Source organism: Drosophila kikkawai, chromosome 2L, assembly GCF_030179895.1.
Source record: "Drosophila kikkawai strain 14028-0561.14 chromosome 2L, DkikHiC1v2, whole genome shotgun sequence".
Classification (NCBI taxonomy): domain Eukaryota; kingdom Metazoa; phylum Arthropoda; class Insecta; order Diptera; family Drosophilidae; genus Drosophila; species Drosophila kikkawai.
The window spans coordinates 17,960,371-17,985,365 of NC_091728.1; the positions used below are offsets into that span (position 1 = coordinate 17,960,371).

General features: G+C 38.6%; 1 protein-coding gene across 1 annotated transcript; it reads left to right on the top strand.

Annotated features, from left to right (window-relative positions):
• Positions 1-22,926: 22,926 nt before the first annotated feature.
• On the top strand, positions 22,927-24,520 carry LOC108076957 (uncharacterized). The gene is made up of 3 exons (XM_017170007.3): positions 22,927-23,085; positions 23,142-23,360; positions 23,421-24,520. Exons 1-3 carry the CDS (start codon positions 23,067-23,069, stop codon positions 24,344-24,346), a joined length of 1,164 nt encoding a protein of 387 aa, XP_017025496.1. The 5' UTR covers positions 22,927-23,066; the 3' UTR covers positions 24,347-24,520.
• The last annotated feature ends 475 nt before the right edge of the window (positions 24,521-24,995 follow it).

The window sequence follows — 24,995 nt, forward strand, 5'->3', positions numbered from 1 at the left end:
TATTTTTAATAAATAATTAAGCTAGAATCGCATCTGTTCAGCAATGTAACACACTAGTCCCAGCTGACAAAAACTTTAAATTGAACTCTTTAGTCAGGAACATTTATCGATTGTTGACCCTTATCGAATTCTGCGGTCATTGTTTTATCTTTGTGTGAATGGTCAATCCCCCCTTGGACATTCGTGTATTCTTTCTAAGCCCGAAACTACAAAGTGTTTAAGCCAAAGACAAATCCGTTGGACCAAAGCAGCTCCATGACAGGTGCACATTTGCCTGTGTACAGTGAGAGGGGAAATAGAGGCGGGGTGTCAATATTTATTTGAGCTTTTATTGCTGACCCCACTGTAGGGGCTTTGGCTCTGGGCTTCGGAAGCCACGCTGCGTTTACTGCACACACACGCAATGCGGGCGACCTCGCTGCACCGAAAAAAAAGAATATAAGATTGCATAAAATAAAAAGATAATGAAATAAACGAACTCAAGGAACTTTATATACTTTTTGCTGAATAATTTTTAAATTATTCAATAATATTTAGAGGAGAAATAATTGAATTGAATGTACATTTAAATAACATTTTCATTTGTTATAGTGTCGGTGCGTGCTGCAAGCGCTGATAAGAGAACAAAAGCAGCACTGTCGAGCTTGACGCTTTTGTTGTTTTGCGTGTTAATTCCCCTTGATAAAATAATGCCAGGGATAACCTTTAAATGGTATTCGCTGTGTGCCCGCATGCCGAATTCCACACCACACCGCCTCCGCTCTTCTTTGCGAGAGTCCTGCGCAATTAAGCTTTATTTATTCTCGGCCTCAGCAATTGATTGCTGTGCCAAGCAATAAATGTATAAATAAATGTTATGGAGCACAAAACGAAGGCGAAATAGACGGAAATCCATCAACCTCGATGAAATCAAAGGCCGCGTTAAGTAATATCGAAATCTTTTCCTGGCTCGGCCATTTTCCGCTCCTCTTTTCCCCGAACAACATTTGGCAAACACTAATTGGTGCACACACACGCTCCATATAAGTCCGACCCCGAGACATATGCCGAGGTCGTGGGCTTAGAGAGAGTTCAGAGGGCATTAGGCAAACATTTGACGAAGTGTTAATGCCAAGGCTGGCACTAGTGCTGCCAGCTATCACTTAAAAATAGTTACGAAATTATATAAACAATAATTTTAAAATCCACAGAACGACAGTTATTCCAAATTTATTTAGTTTGCATTTCAAAATATTAACTTAAAAGGCACAAAGTGTGCAGCACTGCTGACATTTCGTAAGGAAGGCAACTTGCAAGTGGCAGCTCAGCCAGGAGTCAGGACAGGTGTGTGTGCTTCGCGGCATACGCAGACAGGTGAAACGGTGGCAGATGGGCAGGTGGCACTTCGCCAGCTCGACTCGCTTAACGAGGTTAGTTGCGTGTGAGCAAGCGCGCGCTCCAAACAAATTAAAAAGAAAAGTCTTGAAGAAAAACTACGCGCAAAACCGAAAGGGGAAGAAAGCGTGGGGGCGATGAGTAAAATAGCTAGAAACATTTTTGGAATTTATGGAGGAGTAGAAAGAAACATGAAGTATGCGTGCTGGTATGCTTGAACATGGTTAATTTCAGGGGAGAATTCAAGTCGTTCTGTTTTTGATAAACACCTAGGAATCCCAAATTCTAAACAGTATATGTAGATAAAATTGATTAAAACTTGCAGTTCTGGTCTCAGTTTATTTCTTGTTCTCTTTGCATAACACACAAGTGGTCTGTCCTCCTCATGGTACAGTTCAAGTTCAACATAATTTTCCGTAATCCCTTTAAGCCCTGCAACCGCAATGTCAAAGTTTCCTTTTCCATTTCAGCTACCGCAAATGCGTGGCACCAAACCCAACTGATTAACCCAAAAACAAGTCCCAGTACAAAAACGTGGAAATCTGCATATATGCAAGAGTCTCTGCGAAAACATGGGGCGAAGAAAGAGAGACGGCGTTAAGCTGCAATTGAATAGCAGAAAGAGAAGGAGAGGCAGGGCGGAAAGAGATAGCTGCGCAGCTCATAAAAAATGCTTAAATTCGAATTATTGCACTCGTTGTCTGTCTAAGCTAAAAACGAGTAGCGAAAACCTCAACCGCTGTGTTCGCTTTCCCCGAATTTTCTTCATTCATTTTTCTTTTACTCCTTCTCTTTTTCTGCTTCTCCGACTCGCTCTCTCTCTCATTTACTCTGTCCCGGCATGATTCCTTTGCTCTTTTGCGGGTGTTTTTGGCAAACGCCTTAATGCTAAGCAATTTGCGTTAAATGCGAAAGAGATTAAAACAATGTTGCATTTCTAATTGTTTTAAGCAACGACGACGACGTAGAAAACGTTGATGATGATGATGATGACGATGGGTGCTGAGATGATGGTACGAGCAGCAGTGGCAGCAGCGCACATGTCGTATGCGCAACGCAATTGCAGTTTAAGTATTTTATATTTATGGCAAACGGATTGAAAAATATGACTAAAAACCAAAAAATGTTGCGAAAGGATTTCTTACCTTTTGAGACAAATTTAATATACCAAAAAGCTTAGATTGCAACAAATAATATTCATATATATTCCACTTTTCTACATGGCTAACATGGCGTATGAATAATATTGTAATTATAATTTTTGGCAGAGCTTGTTAGATCAATAAACAAAATAGTTCACATTTTATTTTTAGATGACAATGTTTAACAGTTACATCATAATGTCCTTAAATATACATTCAGACGAAAAGTCATGGCTTTATTTTTACGGCTTACTTTTCATAGTTGCCATGAGATTATCCTGTTTCATACCATTTTCTGGCTTTAACATACTCCATTTAAGAGTCGAAAAGTTGCGCCAAAGTGCAGCACATACACAAGTGTCCCCATTCAGGCGCCTCACCCAAGTTTGAGCTGAAAGTTCAGCTAATTCCCATCGTAATTGAAACCATTTCAATGTTAATTAAATCTTCGCTGGCTTTCCCTATCTCTCTCTATCTAACCGTCGTACTTTTTTTTATCTAGAAAGCTGCAACTTTTGAAGCATTTTCAGAGCAGCTGAAGAGGGGAAATATTTAAGAAGAACGCTGGCTAATGAAGGGTTTTCATGTGCCCTTTGGGATATCGCTTAATCCAGGTGGCTTATCTGTATAGTTAAAGGCAGTCAGGCGAAAGAAAGAGAGTTTAAAAAAGTGTAGAGCGATTTTAAGAGTTTTTATTTTATACTATTTTCCTATTGGTTTCTAAAAAGCAAAGCAAAGCTATAACGCAAGTCATACAACAGGAGGGCAGATTCTCATACTCACAGCATGAAGCCAATTGTAATTATAGTGGCTTTGGTCAAAAAGGAATCCACTATTAAGCTACAATTAGCTTACCCCAAAAATTCAAATTAAATTTAATTCACCGAAACCAACTATCCGCATTCGCACACAGCCATCTGTGGGGGTGTATGCGGAATGCACTTAACAGTTGGTGACCGCATCATTTGACATTTGATAACATTTTAACCACAAATTTATGAATGACTTTGGTTTTCGGGTTGCGAATGAGCGATGTGTGCTGCATAATGAATAAGCTGAATTAATGGGAGCAATTTATGTTTTCGTAGCATTGTCAAAGGAAATCAACATAAATGAGCTAATTACAGAGCAGACATATACACACAACTGTGTCCTTCTGGTTGTCCTATGTGTGAGTCCTTTGATTGAGTCAACCATCGATGTGTGGTCGGCCATGCAAGCAGGCAATCTCAAGACGGCAATCTCGACGCTGCCACCTCGGTAAACATCTGCCTTGGTCGTCTGTTTGAAGCCACCGTTTGTCACCCTCTCGAGTACTCACTCTGCAGTTGACAAAATTGTATTGTTTTGACGACATTTTAATTAAGGAAACCGCCAGAGTCGAGCCCGGAGCCCCAAGATTCTTGGCCAAAACCCAACAGCAGCAAACAGTCCATAGGAGTATTGCAATTTGAAATTGAGGTTTTACTCAATGGATTGACTGTGGAGCTTGAGTGATTTACTTGGCCGAGGAATTTGCTATTCGAAATGAATACAGTATCTTGTAGTTAACTGAAATTAAATTATAATAAATTATTACATTAATTTGATATTATTTAACTAGTAAAACATATTAGTATACACCTATAGCTTACATAAATATTATCTTTATTATTTTTTACTTAAGAAAAAGCTTTCACAACCCCTTTTCATGCACTACAAGAATAACAAAATTTTATACAGTCAGTCTACATAAACTTTAGGGACATACCTAGTTTTTCAGCTGGCACAACAAGAAAAATGTATATAACAAAAACATGCAAACTTCATCAATTACAGAAATTTTCTTCAATTAGCAGAAACTTAATAATGGAGCAGTTTGCTAAAACTGGTTTATAATTTGTTTGATGGCAAACTTGGTTGCTTTTCTCCCTTCATTTTCCGCTGCCCGCTTTTCTCGCATGCATTCGTGTGTGATAAATGAATTTGAAATTTTACAAGAGGGCGCAAGGAAAGTTTTCCAATTGGACACTCGAAAGACCCTAGAGGAGTAGACATGAAACATGCTAGTTGAAAACCAAAATAATGCGGTTTTGCGGCCAAAAATCAAAGGAATATGCCAAGCAGCACTCGCCCATTTTAAATTCAGCATACTTTCGTAGACAAACAAAATGTAGTCGAGTATACAACCACAGTGGCAGCCACAAAACTTACTGCTCCGGAGAGTGTGAGAAATGGAATCCCCAACTTAGCCCTGGTCAGAAACAGCAACAGCAATAGAAACAGAAACAGATGTAGATCCAAAAGTAAAATCAACTCATGGCTAATAGTCAAAGGAAAATTTAATTTGCAGCGCTTGACTCCACAAGCACAAAAGTTAAAGTTTTCCCTCTGGCCAGCAAGATATACTTATATTTTCGTTGGCCCTTTGCAAAGGAAAACATGGAAAATTGACGCGGTTTTCCGATATCTTACAAATTTTCCATCCGAAAATTTTTGCATTCTAAAAGATTGTTAAGTTGTGGTGGCTGCTGTTTAATGGTATTCGGTTTCTTAAACAAATTCTGTCTTAAAGTAAGTAAACTTTGAGCGATATTTAAGAATAATTAGATTTAAACAAATTATGCTTAAGGATATTACAAATATATAATTTTATAAACAAGCTCTGGACTGTAAATATTTTGTAATTACGTTTTCCTTTAATTACGAATCTCAATTTCAATTCCTTGATTTTTTCTCTTACATCGTTTTCCCATTTCCCTTTCCATGTAATCGTATTGGGAATTACGCTCAAGGTCGTCAGCGGCGCTCTGCCTATTTGCACAGGGATAATTGCCTTTAATTTTGAATAAGAATCGACTGAATGAAAGAGCGAGTCAAGGAAGCCAATCATAATTGGCGCTTAACAGAGCGAGTCGAGATGAAATATGGACTCTTGCTGGTCCCGGTTCCCTTTCATTCTCTTTTCCGAGCTGCATGTCCTTGATTGTTGGCTCTGTCGTCGCTGACAATACCGTCATCGATGATGGCGATGATGATGATGTCAGTCCTGAGGAGATTTAATAATCTGAACAATTGCCTCATCCATTTTGACGATTTACACGTTTGCTTTTTTGAGCTTTTGCAAATTCTTTTTATTTTGCAGCAAAGCCAACGTGAATGCAAGTTAAATAATTTACGCGGCAAGCAAAAGACCTCGAACCTCCCCATCCTGTGACTGAAATCAGAGTCAAAAGTTAACGAGAAATGCTATTCCAAAGCTCAGTAGGTCGAATGTCATGAAAAATGCAGGCAAATAATTGGCATGTATCATTTAAATTACTCTGGGGAGACACAATACAAGACATTTCTACATTTAATGGGGTAATGGGTCAAATACTAGGTTGCAGCTGGAATTTTAATTCAAGTCTGAGGTATTTTTATGCATGGAAATGGGGTCAAGTATTATGTTTCTGGAACAACCTTTAATTAGGCTGTATTTGAAATAGGTTTAATGTGGTAAATATAAGAAAACCCATAGAATTTTGTATTTTCCTTTCTCTGTAACTTTCTTTAAAAGTTATTTTTAAGGTTTGGCATACTCGACTCTTCTTTTTTTTGCACCTCCCAGATAGTCTTGTCCACAGATGACATAGAGGCATTTCGGCTATGCAAGTCCCAGAATGCCGGGACTATATTTTCCCTTCAATACTTTCAATTCTGTGTGCTCAGACATTTCAGCAATGTCCGTCAGTCGATTAGGTTGTCGCACTTGGCTGATTGCGAACCCAGTTCCCAGTTTCCATCGTTTCCTTTTCGCTGCCGCAGTTCTGTGGGATAACCCAGGGATAAGTTTAACTTATTGTTACCCCTAAAAAGAAAGCGAAATAAACTTTTGACAGTTTTCGTTAGTCTGACGCTGCCTCTGTTCCTTCTCCCAAGTTTTTGTTCTGTTTCGGCAGTTGACTGGCTGAATTGAACCTTTGAGTCATTTTCCCCTCGCACAGCCGCCAATATAAATGTTGATTCAGTGGATAAGTTGGGGCCGCAAACTTGGCCAAATGTCACACTCGGACACAAAAAATGGAAGAAAAGTAGAACAAAGGCAAGGCAAAGTAAAAGTTATAATTCACTTAAACTAGACACTGACCCACATAGTATAAGAACGTATCGATTGCATACCGATAATCGGAAGAGTTTTCGGAGATCAAATATATTCCATATGAAATAATATATAAATAAATCATTCAAGTCATTTTCTTTTTGTTATAAATTATGGAAATAGCTTTTAAAAATCAACATAATTGGTCTAAAATTACCTTAAACTTATTGCACAACCTGTCCATCGGTTGAGCCTGCAATTCGAAGGCAATTTGGTTTAATTAAAAATTTACTATGCCGCTTGGGCAGCTGTGTAATTAAAAGCTTAAAGGTCACAGCCATTGTTCTTGCTCTGGTTCGCCTCCTTCCTGTCTCCCTTGCCCTTGCTCTCTGCTGTTTCCGCTTCCGCTGGCAGGGTAATAAAAATAGCTCACGTGTCACGCCCATAAAAGTCACACATAAAATAACAAAAAACAACAGGGAAGGGAAGCCAATTTTGCAGAGTACAAGCCCTGAATACCCTGCTTTTATTATATTTAATAACAATTTTTTAATTATTTTAAGTCTGGGTAAGGGTTTAGTGATTTTTTATAAACGAGTTACATAATTCACTTTAGTTTTCGATAATATTTATATCATATAATAATTCATTCATATTGACAATTGATTACAATAAATTACAAACTCATCTTTTTATATTTTCTCAAAAATAGTAGAACTCAAAGTTTACCCAATCAATTTCGTTGTTGTTACATACTATCTTCAAACACAATCATACCCTCTGCAAATATTTCCACAGTGCAGAACGAACAGCAACAACAAGAACAATAACAGAAAATTTAATTACAAACAAGCAAACATTAAAATTTTGTAATTCCATCATAAAAATTTGTTTGTTCTAGAGAGTGAGAATAAGAAACCAGAGAGGGATGAGCCATAATATGGGGGAAAATGGCATCGAAGTGGCGCGGGGAGAGGGAGGTGCCAAAGGAAACAGGTGCCGCCATATCCTGTGGCCAGGAACAACATTAACATTCGCTTTCTACCTACACTCGTACAATTTCCCCAATAAAAGTCCAACCAGATTAGCCTACAGTCAGCCGCACCCCCTGATTTTCTCTCCTGTCTGTGCGGTTTTTAATTACTTTATATTATTGGCCAAGTTTTCGGGCCAAGATTTCCTCAGTACATAAAATCTATGTGGTGTGAAATGAATGGAGCAGCCAACAATGTGTTGTACATGGCACTTGGACATGGTCCGAGCTGAGAGTTGTGGCATCCATTCATTGTTCATTCTTGATTGCCACACAAACACATGAAAAGTCAGCACAAACAGAGAGAGAAAATAGGTGAGCTTTAGGAAATATTTAAATGTAAATTTCATTTATTTTGAAAAGAAACATTTGGCTGACTCTTAAGGTACATATGGATCTCTAATATGATTCTTTAATTTAATTATGCTAAAACCTCAGACCAACCTCGTTTTTTTCGCAGTATCTTCCTCATCAGAATCGTAAATGCTGGGACAGATCCCGCTCGTGCCGTGCCTTTGTTTTCCCGCCACTGGCCGCAGTTCATTTCGCACTGCTCCATCATCATTCTTCAGCTCGGCGAAACATGCGTTGGCATTCCTGCTTCCTTCCCTCGTCCCCTTGTATCGTTTTGCACTCGTATTTTGTCTGCCGCAACTAGAGCAGGAATAACAACAACACATGACACGTGTCACAGTCTGCGCCCACAAGCAGGAAGACGATGACAAAAGGGTTGAGGTTGCGTCCTCAACGGGTTGGGGAAAAGTGGTTGGGTGTGCCACTGTGCCACTGGATCTAGGAGAAGCTGGAAACTTTTTCTACGCAGACAATGGTAATGGATTTTTGTGATGATTAAGTTATCTCTCGGATAAGGAAACCTAGTTGAAGGTATGTATGCTGTGGTTTCCTTACAGCGTGTCCTTAATTAGCTGAGTGCTTCTTTTAGTATATATATTTGGTTGGATATTTGTAAGCAAAAAAGCAGCCAAAGTTGTTCTACTGATACTTTTATGGGACATCCAGATCTTGATAAAAAGGTAAAGTCCTAAAAATATATTTCTTCTTGTTCTGTTGTTCTGTTAACTTGTTTAATTTGTTGATAATATAGAAAAGGTTAGCTTGTGATCTGTTTAATTTTTATTATCATCCCTGCTTCTCTTCTTGAAACAATATTTTTTTAACAAAGGAAACCCAATCCGTTTAATTGTCAGTGAAAGGTACTTCAAAAATATTCCCTGACGGTCTCGGGTATTCAGAAAGATTCTCTCGTTCTAGTGCATCCCTTTCGGTGCTCCATATTTGTCAATTAACGCTTATTGTATTCGATCCTTCTAGGCTTTTTCTTTTTCGGGTTGCTGAATATATTTTTCCCAGCCTTTCTGTCGACAAGGTTGCCAAGCTGCATGTCTATGTGGGATGTTGGTGTCGTCATCACAAGTGTTCGTTTTTCTATATTTGTGTTTTATTTGCCTGTCGGTTTCCACACATGTGTTTTGTAGTTGGTGTTGGTTTCTGCGGCTGTCACACAGTGAAAAAAAAGTGGGTGGATATAGGTTTTAGCATCGGCAGCGTTGCATTTCAAATTTCAATTTACCGACAACTGTTTCGATTGTTTACATTGATTTATTTACGTTGTTGTTTATGCGGTTTTCGCATAGCTCTGCTACTGGTGCCACCCCACATATGCCCCTCCTTTGCAGTCCCTCTAATCCACTAATACTTTTGCTATGCCGCTTTGGTTTCCCAGCATTTTTCGCCATTTTCCCTTCATTTTTTTTTTGTGCTTTTGTGCAGTGTGGAAACTGCATTGAAATGGATTTATTTGTACTTGCAAAATATTTTCGGCAAAATCCTGATGCACGCAAAAATGCTATCTTTTTTTTTTTTTTTGCTCGGATTTTCGGAGAGATTGCTTTTTACATGGAATATATCCTTTTCATAGATACAATAGCCACTGTTTATATTAGAGCGAAACTGAAGGGTCAAAAGGAGACGTCAGGGCATGAAATCAGCTCAAATGGCACAAAAGCCGCTGTATGCAGCCTTAGTTTTCATTTGCTAGTGCGCCTTTATTGGACTGCTGAATAAGCCAGATTTTATGTAATCGTATTGATCTGCCATCATGTCAACGGAAATTTAGATATTTTTTGATAAAAATAAAACAGAAAGGAAGTTTTTTTTATATAATAATAACACGTCGATACCAACAGGTAAGTCCCCGTCTCTCTTTCACAACTCTTTCCTTTTTGAAATTCCTTCAGAAATTCTTAATGAAATTTTTCAACATCCAGGCTCCAGGTGAAGTGGTAAATGCTGTAACATGTCCATTCTAATTATAAACTTTACTGCAGAAAAATGCTTTAATTAATCTAGCACACACTTTAGCGAAACCAAGAAGAGAAACCGCAGGAAAGAAGAAATATTTAATTAATTTCATTAAATGTGTTATAATTCCGATTTAAAAAGTTGACTTACTTTATTGCATCAATTAGGCATACCTATACCCTATATTTCATATTAGTTAGAAAGTATTTGAATTATTTTAAACTGCTATTATAAAACGTTTTGCTATTTGATTCCAGCTGGGATCTAATTAAGATGATTAAGCTCAAGCCGCTGCCCAAAATCAGGTGCTCTGGTAATTTTTGGACGCCACACTGTGGCACACACACAACGACTGCGGCTCGACTTGACCTCATCTAATTGAAAAGCCATTAAAAAGCTTTCAGCTGCTCATTATACATTTAAATATTCGCTGTTTTTATTTCTGTGCACGAAACTCCGTTCGTCAGTGCCGCCCCCATCATCATCATCATCATGCATATTCCAAGTTATTTTAATGCTTCCGCTCATGTTTTTAAAGTTCATGTTCTCGGATAGCGCTGAAATGCCGCAGAAAATAATAAAAATCACATACGAAAACTTTCGCATAAAAACACATGTTCGGCATGCAATTTATGCTCAGGTAGTTGCATTTTGTTTTTCCATATTCAGCAGCAAGTTTAGCGGACCGGAGGGAAGGTATGATTTTAATGCATGGACTTTATAAATAAATTCATAGGAGTGCAACATCCGAGGGTAAGAGTAAAGCAGCTGGCTTATTACGGGCTTGTTCACCGTTAGCAACTTAAATCAAAGAACAGAAATTTCAAAATAATTAAAGGATATTTAAAGAGCTACATATCGTAGTTTGTTATGTTAGAATACAGGAAGTGCTGGTGGAATGACTTGGACTTGATTTTGTTTGCTAATTAGCTTTGTTTTTAAGGATATATAATTTTTATTTTATAACACCTACAGCACTGCCGCAAATGCATCGCCCTTTAAAGCAGGGACCGTAAATAATTATTATGAGTTTAAAAAAATTGAAGCCCAAAACAGTCTCCAAAAAAATTTGAAAAAATTGTCATAAGTTAAATTTTCATGGCGAATTCAAAAACAAGATAAATGTTTTTTTTTCAATTTTTGTATAAAAATTACGCAATAACTTTTATTTTCAATTTTTATTATATAAATTGAAAAATAAGAATTATTCGATAACTTTTATTTTAAAAATTGAAAATAAAGATTGAATCTATATATCTTTTGATCCGTAGAAGCCAGATCCAATATATATGTATATATATGATCTACACATCAATACCTTTCAGATGGTATATAATAAATATGTATATATATATATATATATATATTGGATCTGGCTTCTACGGATCAAAAGATATATAGATTCAATCTTTATTTTCAATTTTTAAAATAAAAGTTATCGAATAATTTTTATTTTTCAATTTATATAATAAAAATTGAAAATAAAAGTTATTGCGTAATTTTTATATAAAAATTGTGAAATAACTTTTATTTGGTAATTTTTTGCTTTTTTAATTATAACCGTTACAGTCCCTGATCAAAACGAAAGGCTTTCTGTAGAAACAGAAACTAGAGAGTAAACCTTTACTCAACTTCCCTTTCCATCCCTAATAATAACCCCACATTGCTGCACATGCTCTTCCGAAAGTTTATTCATTTACTTATCGATAGTCTTACACGGTTTTTGGTTGTATATAATAATCATGTAAATTCAATTAGAGCTACTTATAGTTTAAACACAATTGCTTTGCTCCTTGTTGCATAGTAAGTATATCCTAGGAATAACAACAAAACGATGTAATGATAGTTACAAAGCGCCAAAAATTGAGCAAATTACACGAAGCACTTGACGTTACACCTATAAAAGAGGATGAGGATACAAATACGCCTAAAATTAGGGGGGAACGAGAGTCCAATCTGTCGACAATCTCTAACCGCTAATGCTATAAACGCCCCAAACAGACTGCAGAATTATGACGGACAGCTTCCCTGCGGGTATCTTGGGGGTACGACGTGGCTAGCGGGAAAACGAGGGAGGTACTCGGTGGGTAAAGGTTTTAAGCCACTTAACCAGATGAAGGACATCAAGTATGCAATGCGAATTGGAAAGGAATATAGCCAAGAAGACAACTAGGGGCTATGGTAAGAGGTGGTTGTGGCGAATAAAATATTAATAATTTTCCAGAGGGGCCAGAGGGGCCAGAGAAGGCGGAAAAGTAGACCAGAAATATCTCGACAGGTGTCGTGCTTGGCTTACACAATAATAAACAAAGCTTTGGGCGGGTTGAAAAATTCTAGGAAGCAAAAGGGGGCCTTTTCCACCGGCTGCGTGCTTGGGAATTCGACGGGCCACTGTTTATCCGGCTTGGAAATCTTTGGGGAAATTAGTTTAAAAGGTCGACGAAGATGTGGCCCCCTCAGAAAATTAACTGCGTAACTAACTTGTAAACAGATTATTTATTACGCCAATCGAGGACTCTGGAAAAGAGTTAGTGTTGCCAATTTCGTGCAGAGTTTTATGGCCCTCGCCGCCACACAGCAGCAGCAAATAAAATTATAAATTGCACTAAAAATTAACAACTTCACCAACAATTCCACTTAAAATGTTTATTGCGCTCATTAATTTTTCGGTTGTTTTTGGAGAGCTGTTTTGTTGTTTGCGCTTGCTTTGGCCAACACAATAAAAGCTGAAATGGCAACCGAACAGCTCAGGAATTGCATTAAAGTTTCAAGGGCTTTAATTTGTGCAATACGGCTGGATGGCTGCCTTCTTCTCAGTCTCCTTCTGTCTGGCTTGGCTTAATGAAAATTCCGAGCAGGCAAAATATAATTTATGCCTTCTATATGGTTTATTGAGTGCGATTTATACGACAGCAGGCGACGTCGGACGGAGTCGGCCAATTCATTGCCAATACAAAGAGAGATATATGTGCGCAATAATAACAGTAAACAAGGACATCATCAACGCAAAGTTATTGTCCTGAAAATCCACACACGCATATATGCGCATAATATAAAATAAATTTAATATTAATATTAACAATGCTGGTGCCGGACAAGCTATAAATAAAGGCGACTTAAAGTTTTAATGAAGCGCATAAATAAAATGCGTAAATAAAGTTCATTTTATTTGGCAAGCGCAAAAAGGGAAACAAAAAGAAACTCAACATATTGGCAAAAAAGATAATCGATGAAGCGAATTAAAGGTATATGTATAAACAAACCACCAATGACCTTGTATTGTATGTTTACCCTTAATTACAGCTTATCCCAGGAGTGTTGTAAAAGGGAAATTATTAATTCAAATTAAATAAAATATAATTGTATATCCCCTGTCAATTCACAACTCTATTTAAACTTGATGATCGAGCTCAATCAATGTACTATTTCGAAATAAACCATACAACTCTTAGGTTCTTCAGTTTTTCCAACTGTAATGTCGTTCCTCCAGCAATAAAACTTAGTTGAAGCGTGATGCAAAGCCTCTCGAATATGAACACATGTTTCTTAGAGTGGCACTTCATGAGCGAGTCCTGAAGCAAAAGGCTTAAAGCTGGCAAAAAGAAAAGCTGGTCCTGTCAGAGCAGGAAATGCTGAAGAGAGAGGCCTAGAACACCATGAGCCATTAGGCAGGGAAATGGAACGGGAAAAGCTGGGAAACGAGAAACTAGAAACCTGCAAGAAGATGAAGATGCATGTTAGTATCTGGGTCTGTCCTAGTCCCCCTCTGTTCACCCCTCTTTCTGACGGCATTTGTATTGCATTTCCCGTCTCTTTCTGTGTGTAAATTGGTGCTAAAGTGCAATATAGACAAGTCGAGCCAAAGGGAAACCTTGTTCGGAGTCGAGTGACACAAGCGGCAGAGCCTTTCAGGCAGATATATATAGGTGGAAATCGGAAACAATGGATGGAATCGAATCAATGTTTTTCCAACCCAGATTCAGAGAAAGTGTACAGATTTATGAGCCATAGATATAAGAAGAACTTACCCCTTTAAGTCACTATGACAAGCTTAAAATCTTAAGGGACATGTATAATTCTTTGATAAATTTAAATTTTGATTGCATTTTCAAATTTTGTCACAAATTGTTTAATTAGTTTTTGGGTTTTTAACTTTTTGATACATTTTATTTTTGTTTTTCGGAAGTGAAAGCTTTTAAAACATCATTGAAAAGGCAAAGCGCCTTTAACTGCAAAACTTTTCCATTAGAATGCTTAATACAACAACAGCAAATAAATACCCGAAAAAAAATACCCAAAAAGTTGGCCACGCCCACTGCCAAAAAGAAGGCGCTCGGCGAACTTTGGCGACCGCCGTCAAATGCACTTCAAACTCATTTCATTTGGAAAATAAAACCTGAACCCAAAAGCGACGCATAAAAGATACTGGAAAAGCGGCAAAGGCAAAAACAACAACGGCGGCGAAAGGAAAACTTAGTTTTTCCAACAGTTATTGTTGTTGTTGTCGGATTTGTTGTATTTGTTGCCGTCAAGTGCGCGTGACTTTTTCGGGAGCTTCAACAAATTTCGGTTGAATAATTTAATTGTTGCCAAAAAGAGAGCGAGGAAAAACCAAAAGAGGCAGAAGTATGGAAGTGGAAAAGGCGGGAAAACCTTGAATGATGGCAGCGTCAGTGCTGCTGAAACCTAAATTCAGATTTTCCGCGAAATTTAGCTATTAACTCACACTTTTTATATAATTTAAATTTAATTTAAAATGTGAATTTGTAACATTAACATTTTTTCTGCCTTTTTAAAATCTCATAATAATTATCAAACGTACTTTAGTGTTTTATTTTTTAATTTTTTCAACGAAATAAAATGTTCGTTTTTTTAAGGCCAGCTTATTTTAATAACGTCTATATCAAAAGAGTCAAAAGAAGAGCAGCAATGCAAGAAAAAATAAACTTTTCCCTCGGTCCTGCCCCACCAACCCTCTGTTCATTCGTTCGCTTTGGAAATAAGCGCAAATAAAATATGCAAAAAGGCGTAGCGAACTTTATGATATTTGACTTTGTGGAACGCTAAGAAAAAAAATCTTGAAAAAAACGAAACCAAAAATGCTTACAGAAAAAAGCGAAGGAAACTTTTATTTTAAGTTCAACTTAACTTTCTGGTTAGAATACTGTGGGGTAGAGTCGGCAAAAAAGGGATTCTGGTTAAGAGAAAATGAGATTGGGGAAGTAGTTAATGTCTGAATATTTGGGACATTTTATACCGTGTTAGGAATTTAATACATATATTTTCCTAAGGCTAGCCAATGACATTATATAAAATTATTAGAAGGGAAATCAACGGGAATTTAACTCAAGATGCACTTGGAAACTGCAGTAATTTTTAGCTGATTTACCCAAATCACCGACATACCCTGGATGAACCCTTACTGATTGTACGTTTACCTAGCGACTCCTCACCTGTTATTGTTTCATGCTTTCGTTTCCTTTCCCAGGCAGGATTTTCATTTTCGGGCCAGAGAGCAGGGCGAACGGAATAATTTATTTGCAAATCAAAGTTGGCAGCGCGTTGCGTATATTAGCAATGTGCACTCGTATGGGTGGGTGGGAGAGTATGTTATTTCTTTGGTTAGCTGCCTAGTCGAAAATTTAATTTCCCAGCTTTCCCTCGCTCTGTGTTTTATTTATGATCTTGATATGCTTATTCGTACCTTTCTGCAAGTTTTCACAATTCGACTTGGAGTCATATTTCATATTTCTTTTCTTCGGCTCGGCAAAAACTTGGCCCAAAACGGGTGGGGTTTTGGCCGCCTGCTGGCTTTACCTTTTGCTACCTTTTAGCCAGGTCTCTTCCGTTCCTGTTGGCCCCCCCGTTGAATTTTCCCTGGCCACCCCTCTGTGCCTTTAACATATGACTTCCGTAATGTTTGCGTGCACAATGAATAACTTACTTCTATGTTATCCTTTTGTGCTCCTGCTCCTGCTCCGGCTCCTGCAGCTGTGCGTGTGGGTGTGTACGTTGGTCCTTGCTTTGAAGCATACTACACTATACTATATATATGCTAGATGTACTATATCCCAGCCCCAGCTGCGCTTTAAGTCATAATTTTGCATGCAGGCAGCGACAGCTGCTTAAAAATGTAAGCTCGGTTGCTTCTAGATTAAGTTTGCTTCTCTTCCTGTTTCAGATGCTCCATCGGTGCTCCAGTTCCCTCTGAGAACTAAATAAGTTTCCACCAGCCTTTGAGGTCCTTTGCGAAACTGTGGTGAAATTTTTTTGCCTCCCAGTTCTAACTAAATAAACCCACGGTATTGGTCCTTATAATGACTTGTTTTGCAATCAGACCAAATATTTATATTTTCCAGACTAACTAAGAACTAATTAACCATTATTTATACAATTAATTAATAATTATAGAGTGTATTTTGTAGCATTTTAGAATTCCTTTTTGTTGTTAAATAATTTGTTTGTGGATTAAAAAATCACCGAGGGGTGTGCAAACAATATTCCAATTCTCTAACTTCAAAAACATACATCAAACAGTCGCTCGTTAGCCATTGTTTTCGCCAAATTTTCTGTTGTAATCACCGAGTTTGACAAAATTACATTTATCAAAGCAGTAGCAGCAGCAACAATAATGGCGATAAACAAATTACCTTTCTTTTTGCAACTAATCAAAAGTAATCACTTTGCAATTTTCTTTGGGATCTTTCTCTGACAAAAAGACAAACAAAAAGTGAGCCGAAAAGAAAAACTCCCGACTCGACAGAGTTAGAAAGGGGGTGAAAGGGGGGAACCTACCATCAACAGCTGCCATTTCCCATCAGAAACAACAGCAACAACACCAAAGACATCAACAGAGACATTTTCCCGCCTATCAAGGAGCCCAACATACGCGACAAAGTTCGCCAAACAAAATCATGATAAATGAACCCAACCAACAAACAAACAAAGCGAGAAACAGACGAGAAACTTTTCCCTTGTCTCTTCTGTGTGTTTTTAATTTGACAAAAGAGCGCAGGAAATTAGCGGGAAAAGGGCAAGAAAAACAAAACTCGCGCTGATTGAAAGGGTTGAACGTTTAGGCAGAGTGGAAAAGCAGGATAATTCGTAATGCAGTATTCGACATTTGAAATACGCTATAAGAAATATCTTCAACTAAAACATATAAATGAATTAAATAAATTACACAAAAAATTGTTAAACCAATATATTTAAGTAGATTAAGAAAGTAATATTCAGAAAATTTTCTTAGCACAAGAATAAAAGCAAGTTCAGACATCAAATAAAAACTTCAGCTATGCAAAATGTATTTCTACAGAAAATATTCTGCGGACTAGCTAAAATTTCTCTTTGAATTCCCGCCCATTTACAAAATTGTTTTGTTTGCCATTGCGTTTGTTCAATCGAGGCAAATAATTCAGCAAGTTATTACAAAAGCTAATTACAACGCCACTTACCACTCTATTCATTCCGAGCCCCCTACTATGCAATTATGTTTCCGAAAAACACTTTTGGGCCCAGGCCAGGGAAAATATCTCATGTTTGTACGGTCAAAGCGATGCATTTTCCACCCAATTCGTAATTCGCATAAATTTCCACACATTTACAGGCCCTAATGTTGCGCATATAGAGCAGTTATTGTTTTTGGGTGGGCAACGGGGAGGCTCTCATGTCGCAGACACTGAATGAACATCGATTAGAGACCCACTAAAATGTTTCGCAAATTAACGACCTCGGAGGGGGGTCGTGGCTGAATAATAGTTGCTGCTCCCATGGTTGCCATTTTCGATATAACTAACCTATTCATATTAATTTATGCGAGGTTTTGATGATACACGATGGTTGATGTGACTTTTATTCAGCCGAAAAATTATGTAGACATTCAAATTAAGTAACTACAATATTTTTTACAGAGTCCAGGGGCTTACATTTTGTATTACCTTAAGCCCCATGAGACTCTATTTTAAGTAACAATTATTTTTATCTTGCTATATTCTCAGGTAGAGAAATATCACCGTTCGGTTATTTTTATCACATCTAAGAACAGCAAATTCCTAGCTTCATTTTGATTTTATTATTATATTTTTTTCCCCTTCATCGCCTCGTATCCAAGCAATCATAATTCAATAAATCCCCGGCCGTCATTAGGACAACTTCAGCGAATGTCCATCAATTAGACATGAGCGGAAAGCTGCTTCTTCGTCTCGGCGGCAGACCTTTTGACCCCGGCCAAGTCGAGTCAAATCAAACTGTGTCAGGTGGGCGGGTATCGAGTGACTCTACCTGGGCCATTAATGATTGAAATGTATTCAATTGTCTGATTGACTGAGTGGGGGAGTGAGTTGATGGTCAGGGATTCGCCAGTACAATGCATGATTAATGACTTGCAGACATTTGGCTTTTTTTAGGCGCCGGCATTTTTGGGGGGGGCGTTGGAATTAAAAAATTATTTCGATTAAATGGTGAGGGAGGGGAGGAGATTTGCAAAGCGTAGGGGCATCATTCATCGTTATCGTTATCGAATTATGCGGCAATTACTTGCGGGAATCATCAGCCACCCGCTGGCCCTTCCTGCAACTGTCTGCTTAGCATTTGTCAATCATTAATCACACAATTTATGTTAATTGAATTGACGTCGATTTATGGCAATTTTTCAATCAGATTTCCTTTTTTTGTGTTGTGTTCTGAGCTCTGTCCTTCCCTTCGACTGTCAGTTTCATATTGATTTTGCATAAAAAATCAAATTCCTATCCGACCCCCCACGACGCCAACTACGACGATGATGATGATCATGATGATGATGATGAGGATGTGACAATAAAATGTCCGCAGTGCCCATCGTGACCATGGCCATAAAATGTATCCATGGATGCATGAGCGTAAGCGCTTTAACTGCACTTTTTCACTGGTTTTATGGACAGTGCGTTGCATAAACGTAATGCAGCCGGAGATTTGAAATGGGGGGATTTAAGGAATATTAGCTAAATCCCCAAATGCGGTATTAAAGCCCATGAAACGGGTCACATAAGATTTTAATAGGACTTTGCCAGTTATTGATGGGCGTAATGCAAATATTTCATTATTTTGGAAATGTATTATTTAAATTGATTATCTATATGGTTTTTTTACAGCTTATTAAATTAGTTATCATTAACTTTGCCGTCTAATTGTCACACGCACTGTATACTATAGCCGAAATCAGCTCAATCATTTGACCCAGTTAACCACGCACACCAGCAGGCACACACATCCATCTGGATTGTGTGTATATTTTCGATGGATGGTCGGAATTTAAGTTTACCCAATCGTAGCGAAAGCTTGACACAAGGGAACCTCCTCTATTGGTCCGTAGCGCCCATATTTGTTTAGCTTGATTACAGCCCAAATGTGATTTAAGGCACGTTAAGCACACACACAACCACACAGAGAAGCACTGGGTACAGGATATCGAAGACATGAAGAGATTGCTCCTCCTGTATACAATCAAAGCTCGGACAACTGCTTTCGATGATGGAAGGCTCTAAAGTGGAGTCGTGCCTGCGTGTTTCAGTCGGCTAGGTGCAGTTCCCTTCCAAAAATCATACTAATATTGTTTTAATTTAAATATACTTTTTTTCTTTTTTTGAAAGGAAAATAATATATTTAAAATAAATCTATGAAGTTTAATATTTCCCTGTATTTCCTAAGCAAATCCCTGTATAAGTTAAAGGTTTAATGTTTCGAAAAGTAAAAATTTTCAACCAATCAGAAATACTACAGCTGGCATCGAAGATAATGGAGAATTCAGGGCAATCTCGGCTGATGTTGATGTGGCAGTACAGTGAAGTTGCAGTACTTCCGGAATTCTATCGAAAGGATACCGAGCCAGGTTCCAGTTCCCCAGTACCAGTTGTAGTTGTAGTGTGTGGTGGTGTTGGCTGTGATGCGGTGTTGTGTCTACGCCGCTGCTTGTGATGCCGCTGAAACCACAGGCAAAACAAACCCGAGAAACCCACCCGGCTCCAGGATATTGCAGGTCCTGCTCTTCAATCCTGACATGCACTGTAAGAAACATAGTTTCGTTAAGGTAGAGGGACAAAAGTAAATCGAAAAAATAAGCTCAAGTTAAATTATATAAATTTAAAAAGAAACACTATTTCCCTTTCATATTTAGTTTGTTACTTGGTAACTTGTTTTTGTTTTTTTTTTCAAGTGCTTCACTTTCTGGTCGACTTCAGCGAGATTAAGGGGTGGCTGATGCTGAAGCCACCTGCCGGTTAACTCTTTGTTCCGATTGCCTTGCCTTGCTGAAATCTCCTGTACCTACAGTTTGTGGTTTCGTTTTGTAATTAAGTTGAAGTTACTTCGTTGAATGCTTAGTTTTAGGTATGCATTTAGCCCAGCTAAATGACAAATGGGTGCGCGGGTGGGAAAGTTTAAGTGCAGAGCTCCTAGAGAGAGAATTCATAAAAAAAGATGGCCAAATCCTTTGATTTGTGTGCGTGCCGCTGCCAAATTGCTTAATCTCCCTTCGCACGCACACACACGGCCACTTGACCCAATTTTTAATCACTTTCCCAGCACACATGCTCTCCTTCTATCTGTCCGTCCATTGCGTCCGCCGTTCTGGCATAAATTTGTGTCTTAAAAGTTTCCACCCAGGTAAAAGTTTCCGTTGCACGTTTTAAGCTGCCCCAGCCAGCTTTAAAATCGGAATAAAGCCAAGCCGGCTAACTCCCAACTCAAAATTTGAGATGGAACATCAAATTGTACATTTTTCCAACTAATTGTTTGTACTCATAAAAGAGAATACAAAGAAAACCATGATAATTACAATTTGTTTTGTAAGATAATTTCTTATTTGTTGTGTATAATTTAAAATACTCCTGTTGTCGCACTGTCATCTCTATTTCCATTTGCATCTGTGCAGTTTTTGAGGTAATTTCTGTGTTACAAAATATTCTAAAAACACATTTGCTCGGCACGAAACAAGAAGGCCAAGGCAATTGTCCTCTCTTCCCTGGATTTCCATTTTTCCCTTTTTGTGTGGGCGCAAAAGTTTTGAACAATAATAAGCAAATGCCCAAAAGTGGGCTCCGTTGTATTTGTGTCCTGTTCCACTGCTGGATACAATTGCCAACACTAAAAGTCCCCTCGAATTCTCGTATATGAATATCCCCCCCATGTTGTTGTTTTGGGCAAATACGATTAAATATGGCAAAAGTTGTGCGTACACACACGTCGGCCATTTTATTTAGATTGCAGGAGGCCAGAGACAGAGCCAGTAACAGGAACAGGAGCAACGACAACGACAACGTTGAGGTCCTCGTCGTGGGGCTCTCAAAAATATTTTCTGTACCGAAAGAATAATATTTTTGTTTAACTAATCTAATAGTTACTTATTTACTTAATTATTTATGAAATATTTTTCTATTTTATTACTGTAAGAAATTATTTTAAATTGTGTATACAAACATCTTGCTTAGTACTATCACTTACGAAAATATTATTTGTATGATTTCATACATTTTCGTGTAAATGAAACCGTAAAAAGTAAAATATATTTTTGAAATTCTCCTAATTTTACTCAAAGTCTCTGAAACAGTTAATTAAATTTATAAATGATAATTTTTCTCGGTGCAATTGTGTGTTGCTTTTGCTGCTAACAAGGCCAACACATGTTTTTGTGTGTGGCCCGGGCCACACAAAGCAGAGCAATTCTGTTAACAATTGTATTATTAAAATGATGTCAGTGCCTCAGTTCACTGTGCCCGTCCTGTGGCCCGGCAATTGACCACAAATGCATTAGTGGCGACCACCTACACTTCCGTTTCACCTTCCTCCCAAGGCGAATTACGCAAAAATTTGCAACACTCCATGCCATGCATAGATAAATAGTAAGTGAATGTGCGGATGCCAATCTCTGCGGTAATCCCCAGATGACCTACAAGTTGTTGGACAACGTTGCCGGAATTTTTGCACTGTTTATTGGGATGGGGAGATCCTAATTGATATAAATTATTTATAATAATTTCGTGCACCGTGACCCGGTCTGTTGGTGGTGGTTTTTATGTGAATTCATGGGGAAATTATATTTTTCTTGCAGGATTATCAATATTGGTGATGATGTTTGCTTATGTTTTCATATTCCTGAAATGCTTTTGATGCCAATTTAAAGCTATAAAATGGAAGTATTATATTTATATCCTTTATCCGCAGAGACTTATATTTGTCCTTATATATCTGAGCTCTTTTTAGTTCCATGTTTGTGACAGTCACACTTTCCATCTTCATCTGTATTTGTTCAGCTTTAGGCAAGCAAAATCCAGGTTAGCCCCCCAAACGTCCTGATTATATAGCCAACCGTTCACAGCTCCTGAGCAGTTATTACGTTTTACTTATTGCATTTTTCTGCTCTTTGCATTTTCGCTTGAGCTTGCAAAGCGATACAGGAATCGCAGGGGGAATGGAAATGCTAACGAGAATGCAAGGAGCCCCAGCATGTGGCTCATATGACATCTGGCCGAGGGGGATTCCCGAAGTGGGGGGAGCCGAATGCACTGCTCTTGGCCATTGTTTGCTTGTTTTTACAACTCTGATTGAGGTGAAATTGCATATTTCTGTGCGCTTCTTTCATTTCATTTCATTTCGCTCAGTTTCTCCATCTGCAGCGTCTCTACCTCTAATATTTTCAAACGTTTTATTGAATGTCGTTTACCGCTTGCACTGCTTGCCATTCCTGGCCTTGCCTTTCCGTTTCAAGCCATCTTCAGCTCAATCTCCAGCTCCGGAATGGCTGCACTTATTTTACCTGTGTTTTCACGGCTGCCTTGGCTTTGTGTTTATTGTGCGAATAAATGTCAACAATGGCGAAATGTACATGGATTGCCAGGCGATTTAGATGGCGGAGTGATCGGATATATTTATAAAGGAAGTTGATGGCACAATCTTTAAAAATCGCCTACTTTAAAGCTGAATAAATACTTGGAAATTTTCAAAAGTTTTCTCCACAAGTAGGCCTTGAGTAAAAATTCAGGCTTGCGCTTCATATCGAGCAGCTCAAATCATATATATTATACAGATATCTGTTGGCAACAATTATTACAAAAGCGGGTAGAGCTCACAGAACCGAAGCCAGTAACCGAAATAAAACCAGGCCATGTATAATTTAATAGAGTGTAAGATCCTTTCGAGATCCCTTGGCCAAACTTCTCTTACAATCCGATCTCCGCAGATATAAAGCACAAGAGTGTAAATTCAGTCGGTACCAGTACAGTGAAGCTTAATGCCAATGCCCAGGAGTTTGTGCCACAACTGAAGAAGAGGGAAGCGATATATGGAGCTGACTTCGATTTTAAGACAATGAAACCAGAAATTGTGCCCTTCGATGAGCGTATGCCAAAATGTAAACTGACATTGCCATGGAAAGGGTTTCCCAGGAAGCCGGATAAGGGTAAAGTCTGATGGCACCCAATATTACCTGTTTAATATTAGTATTTCCGGTAATATACAGCCCCTGGCAGCACCCAGATTGTGTTACTAAATGATGTGGACTATATGATTGTGCCTCGCGCCAAGAATGTAAAGAGGTCCAAGGACGATGCCCCTCTGGCTGGCAAGGAAAATCCCCCGGTATCCAAAGTGGAAAAGCTTCCCAAGGAAAATGTTCCTGTTACTTCAACGACCGCAAGGCTTTTGGATATGGAGGAGAAGCGACGCGAGAAGGAAAGAAAGGTGGCAGTGGAGGCCTTAAAGTTGGTGGAACAAAGGCGCATGCGTGGTGCCTTGCTTCCAACCGCTCAGAACTTTGAAAATCCCGAGGCCCCGGCGCCGATAGTGCATCTGTCACGATCTCCAATCCGATATAATCCAGAGGAGAGGATCAAAGTGGACCGCTTGAGAGCCGCCAAGAAGGAGAGAATCGAGAGGGTCCTCAAAGAGATGCACAACGAGAAGGTGCAGCTGGAGAACTTCAAAAAATGGCAGCTGAACAAGGTTCACCTTGACGCCGGTGTATCCACCACAGAAAATAAATCTGTGGTGGCTGCCACCAGGCGATATATCCCTACCGCCAAGGAATGGGACGAGCAGTGTCGGGCCAAGCACCTGGCCATCCCCAAATTGAATGCGGTCAAAATCAGGTCAACTGAAGTTGAGAAACGAGAGGACCCCAAGACCACCGATATTCCTCGCTATCGTCCCCCGTCCCAGCTCCTTATGGGGGAGAAGCGCAAGGGAAATTTCGCCCACTCGCTACCCATTAAAAACTGGACATATCGCCGGCTGCCACAAACTTTGCCGCCATTAAAGAATCGTATGGGAAAAGTCGTTCAGCGCTATAGCATCGAGCAGCTGCTGCTATTGGAACCGCAGCCCGAGGATCTTGGAAAGCCCGATCTCGATCAGGGACTCGGGCGTTTGAACATAATACGCGAATAGCTGAGCCGTTTTATGGATGTCCTTATTCCTAACATCCTTACATTCCTATTTTCCTTGATGTTCATTAGTAATTGTTTGTATTAGTTTCCATTTTGGGTTTTTCTTCATTGAATTTTACTTTGAGAAGGGATTTTATATCTTTTGTGATAAAATAAAAACACTCTTGCATCCAAAGTCTGATCTTGTTTATCATGTTCAATATATTGTGAATTATTGTTAAAAAATTTATGGCTTTAGAAACGTGTTTTATAAAACTATATTTCTCTCTTCTTTATCTAGGAAATTGGATCATTTTTCCATCTGGTCAAAGAATAGCATCCATTGACCGGCTATTGCACTTTGATCCCCGTAATTTGCTGATGTTATTGGTGTGGCTGTCGCTGTCAATTGCACAGAACAGGTGCAATAATTTTTATGCCATTATTATGCTTATTATTTTACGAAGCCTACTGTGCAGACCCCGCTGTTGTTGCATATTAAATTTCGCTGAAAATTTGTTTTAATTTCATCAAGCGAGCGAGAGGTGAAGAGCGCCAGAGCAATTTACACATCGGTAAAGAGTCCGGAGTTGCGTTGAAATAAATTTTACAGGACGAATCCCCGGCGGGCCTTTGTAACCGTGGCTGAAGCGCAAAAATATTGACATGTG